Genomic DNA, 4646 nt, shown 5'->3' on the forward strand with positions numbered 1-4646 from the left:
GTTAAATTCGTTAAATTTCAGATTATTGGTAAATACGAAACTTAGATGTTCAATTATTTTTCCTTGTTTTGGAGGCATGATTTTTCTTCGTTTTGTTCTTCGTGGTTGAGAGAATTTCATTTTTTGAATGAAAAATGAAAAGAGCAAAAATGTCCAACAGGAGGCGACGGTAAGAAAAATAGGGGCGACGAATAGTATAACCCAAAAATAATTGATTTATCTGTAAGAATAAAAGGTGGTCAGATAAAACAAATCTGTTAATAATATTTAATTGAACAATTTTTATCACCGTAGGATTAGAAAGTCACGATATCCAACGGTCAAGGTCCAAATTCTATTTGGTCATTGAAGGTCCAATTGAACGGGACTGTGTCCAATATTATCATTAAAATTATTTTAAAATCTAATATCATCATTATTGTTAAATTCGGTAGTATTTAGTTAAATTCAATAGTATTAAGTTGAGTTCGGTATTCAGAAACATTCATATCAATACGTTCAGATCAGTTTTTTTTTTTAGCAATAAAATTACAAAACCCTTAAATTCAGGTACTAAAAAATATAGTCCAAATCTGATCTCATAGAAATGATCGGTATTCCCAAGACTAGTGTTCGTCCTCCTCCTGCAAAAGCAAGCAACCGTCCAGAACACAACAGTAGTAGTACAGACAGAGCATATGAAGAACAAAAGGAAGCATTTCCAAGCTCCATCCACAATGGATTCTGAATCCCATAGCAAAACCCCCATGTTTTTCAAGATCATCTTTCATGATACTATCAAACAAGGAACACTAGTAAGCCCTTTTTCTTTCCCTTTTTTTGTTCCTTCTTTGGTCAAGTATCTGTATGTATGCTTATAAAAATTACTCATCTTTATGTTAGAATACAAAAATGGTTATCAATTTCTGTTATCTGTAGTCTAATTAAATAAAGTTGATGTTTTTATCAGGAAATCCCATCTGGGTTTGTGAAAAAAATTGGGAATTGTTTATCGGATTCAATAACCCTAAAGGTTCCAAATGGGGAGACATGGGAAGTAGAGATCTCGAAGGTTGGGGAAGAGGTTTGGCTAGGAAAGGGTTGGGTTGAATTTTCAGAGCATCATTCTCTCAAATATGGACACTTGTTAATGTTTAAATATCAAGGAAATTCCCAGTTCAATGTGCTCATATTTGATATGAGTGCTACAGAGGTTAAATATCCAATTCCAGGCAGTAAAGATAGCAAATCCCAACTTAAGATGGAAAAAAACAAAGAAATCACTGCTCCAAGCTCAGATAGGAACATTCAACCATTTGGAGGTTTGTTTTTTAATTTTATAGTTTAGCTTAATGGATAGAAAGAAGCTTCATTATGGTATGTTTTCATTTTAGGGATAAAAATTTGCCTTTTGGGAAGTTGAAATGTACCCACAAAATTTTACTTTTAACCTTTCCAATTTGTAGCAATTATATGTTTAGATTATCTTACATGGAGCAATTATATGTTTAGATTACCTTACATGGAGCAATTATTTGTTTAGATTACATTACATGGAGCAATTTTGAGTCCATATAACGGTACATAGATTAACAGATTAACTGTCCATATAACGGTACATAGATTAACGGTCTATATAACGTTACATAGATTAACGGTCCATATAACAGTACATAGATTAACAGATTAACAGTACATGGATTAATTTTGCGTTCTATTCGGATAATAGAAGTCCTAAAATGGAAACTTTTAGGTGGGACCAGAGATGGAAGAATGAGACACAAGGTTGCTAGTGCATCCATAGATCCGGTCGTCGAGAACTACCCTATATAAAGGGGTGGTTCCGTCCCTGCCCACCATTTCATCTTCGTCTACGGGATACTGATTGCAACCCGATAAATGAAAAGCTGTACTTTTTTTTTTCTCTAGCCTAGGCAAAAAGAGTATTGTTGTTATCGTTTTGGCATGGATAGAGGACATTTTTCTTCTCAAGCCCGATATATATATATGTATTGAGTGTTTTTTTGGTACTCCAAGCGGTAGAGTAAAAGGCTGACTCCGCCACTGTCTGAACATAAAATTGAACCATGTTGAAAAAGGAAGAAATTTACATTAGGAGTATATATCCACTTCCCGACAAATATCAGACGCAAATTTGGACCTTATCCTTGATTCTATCTTTTATATGTTTTTGTTGATTGATTTGGCTCCAGTTACGCCTCAAGTTATTGACCAAACAGCTTAAAGAGACAAAACTCACTGAAATTAAACACTGCAGTAGGTTAGAGATTGAATCACACGCACTATTATGTTAAATCTGTTGTCACAGCTAGTCAATGTTAATGTCGTTATTGCTAGACGTACTGCACCTTAGCTATCATCTTTTCCTCTTCCTTGGCCCAACCCTTCCCTTAAAGAGAAAAGGGGAAGGTTGAAAAATGAATCTATCTGTCCATCCATCCATCCCATTGTATGGGATCTTACCTTATTCTATTTCATTTGCTTTCTGTCTTGAAACTTCCACCCAAGTGTTCACACTTCAGCTAAGTCGGTCATTCGCATTTCCTTTCTCTTATAGGGATGTAAATGGGGCGGGGATGGGAAATCCCCATGTGGCGGGGATGGGATAGGTATGCCCGCACCCACCCCGTTAGGGCTCCCCGATTATTCCCTGTGATAATGATTTTGTTGGATGATAAGTACATTTTAATTAGGTGTTTCCAATTTTTGGTTTTTTTGTGGTTTGGAAAATTTGAGAATGATAGTTGATGCTTGGCATTATTAGCTACTGCTTTACTGATTTTTATAAAACATAACTGGTGATTTTCCACGGGGGGAATGGGGATGAGGTTTTTGAAACATCTATAAAGAGGGAATGGGAACCCCACGGATGGGGATGGGAACAAATCTATCCCCGTCTAACTCGCGGGGACAAGGAACGAGGATGGGAAAGGCATTCCCCGCTCCGCCCCGTTTACATCCCTTATGTATGACAGTCCAAAGCTTTTGTGACAGCTAGTCAATGTTAATGTTGTTTTTGCTAGATGTACTGCAAATATGAGTATCCATAACTCAGCTAAGTGTTGGATCTCACACAATGATCGGAGAACAGAGTTGTTGTAAAACATGTTCCTTTTTCTATGTTTGCTTTATAAGATGAATGTTTGTTTCGGGAAAAAAAAACCCCCGCAATGGGTTAGAGATTGAATCACACTATTACGTAATTGTATGATCTATTTTTGAGTTGGTTTGTTTCAGGAAATGTGGGTAGTAGTGGTAGTAAAGTTGATAGAAGTGGTATGAACTTCAGCTCAAGCAATCCATGGTTCAAGATTGTTATCTATTCAATGGGAAAGCAACAGCGATATGTGGTAAATATCTCCAAGATATAGCATATGATATAATTCCAGCTTCAAATACATCTTATGATCTTCTTCTACTCATTTTTATTTATTAATTGGACAGAATGTACCGTATGTCTTTGTCAAGAACAATATGGAATGTAAAACAAAGACGGTAATGCTCAAGGTTGAAGATAAATCATGGCCTGTGAAGTTGCATGTATACCTGCGACACAGAACAGCTGGATTTTATTGTGGCATCGCTTCTTTTATCAGAGAGAATTCTTTGAAAGACGGGGACTTCTTTATCTGCGAGTTGATCAGCAACGACGTTTTCGATGTATCCATTTTCAGAATCTGATTTCTGTTGTTTTTTTGGTGATGAATGTATGATATGCTGTGATGATATCTGCATCAACATTCTGAGAAATGGAAACTTGTACTTGTAAGTTGGTAGTGAAAATGTAGAAATTCGGGTAATCAGTGATTTAGAACGAATGATATTATGAGTTTGTAGTGAAATGTTTAATTGGTATTTACATTACTGCAACTGTTCAATGAGTTTAGCCTCAAAAGCTCTTAGTGATTCTCTTTTTGTTTTAGATTGGAACTTGTTGTATTGCTGGTTCACGGAGAATTTCTCTTTTAGGCTGTAACTCTCATTTGGTCCTTTATATATTTCCATCCGTCGTGTTAAAAAGAAAAAAGAAGTGTTCAATGAGTTTGATTTTTTGAATGTTTGTACATAAATTCATGTATGCATTAATATTTCACAGTTAGGTTGAGTACATATGTCTGGTATGGTAACTATGTCAACTATGTCTTTTATTAAGGTTCCATTTTGAAAGGTAAATTTCAAGTTGCATACTTTTGGCTTGTCAGATGGAAAATGAAGCTCATGCAAACTTCCGAGATGAGCATTGCGCGTTAACATGCCAAACGAGCTTTAAAAAATTGAAACCGAGATGAATTTCAATACTTGAATCAAGGGATCTTATAATTTACTCAACATGGAAGAAAACCCGATTATTCGGTTTGAGACTTGTGAGACATTTTTTTAGGTTGATGGTATATTCTAACTCAAACACTATGAGATATTTAACCACTTAATCCAACTTAATTTTATTTGTGTCATTATGTTTATAATTGATTGGTTAAAAGTCTCTTTCTACAAAAGTGTAAAAAGAAAAAAAAAATAAAGATTTAACTTTAACGTATGAAATTGTACAAATTTATAATAATGTTTTCAAGCAAGAATTTAGTGTATTACTAACAAAATTATAAAAATCCCCTTAAAATGTTAAATTTAAATCTGATATATATAAA

At 34.7% G+C, this 4646-nt stretch overlaps 1 protein-coding gene across 1 annotated transcript; it reads left to right on the forward strand.

Annotated features, from left to right (window-relative positions):
* Window positions 1–552: 552 nt before the first annotated feature.
* Window positions 553–3881, forward strand: LOC136226860 (B3 domain-containing protein At1g49475-like). The gene is made up of 4 exons (XM_066015533.1): window positions 553–794; window positions 950–1301; window positions 3238–3350; window positions 3445–3881. Exons 1-4 carry the CDS (start codon window positions 678–680, stop codon window positions 3679–3681), a joined length of 819 nt encoding a protein of 272 aa, XP_065871605.1. The 5' UTR covers window positions 553–677; the 3' UTR covers window positions 3682–3881.
* Window positions 3882–4646: the final 765 nt, after the last annotated feature.

The sequence above is a fragment of the Euphorbia lathyris genome, chromosome 4, assembly GCF_963576675.1.
Source record: "Euphorbia lathyris chromosome 4, ddEupLath1.1, whole genome shotgun sequence".
Lineage (NCBI taxonomy): Eukaryota > Viridiplantae > Streptophyta > Magnoliopsida > Malpighiales > Euphorbiaceae > Euphorbia > Euphorbia lathyris.

Excerpts from the sequence above, each read along its gene's own strand:
- LOC136226860 (XM_066015533.1), top strand. The coding sequence starts at position 678 with ATGAAGAACAAAAGGAAGCATTTCCAAGCTCCATCCACAATGGATTCT. Across the intron at positions 795-949 it reads CTATCAAACAAGGAACACTA|GAAATCCCATCTGGGTTTGT; the intron begins GTAAGCCCTTTT and ends TGTTTTTATCAG. Across the intron at positions 1,302-3,237 it reads GAACATTCAACCATTTGGAG|GAAATGTGGGTAGTAGTGGT; the intron begins GTTTGTTTTTTA and ends GGTTTGTTTCAG.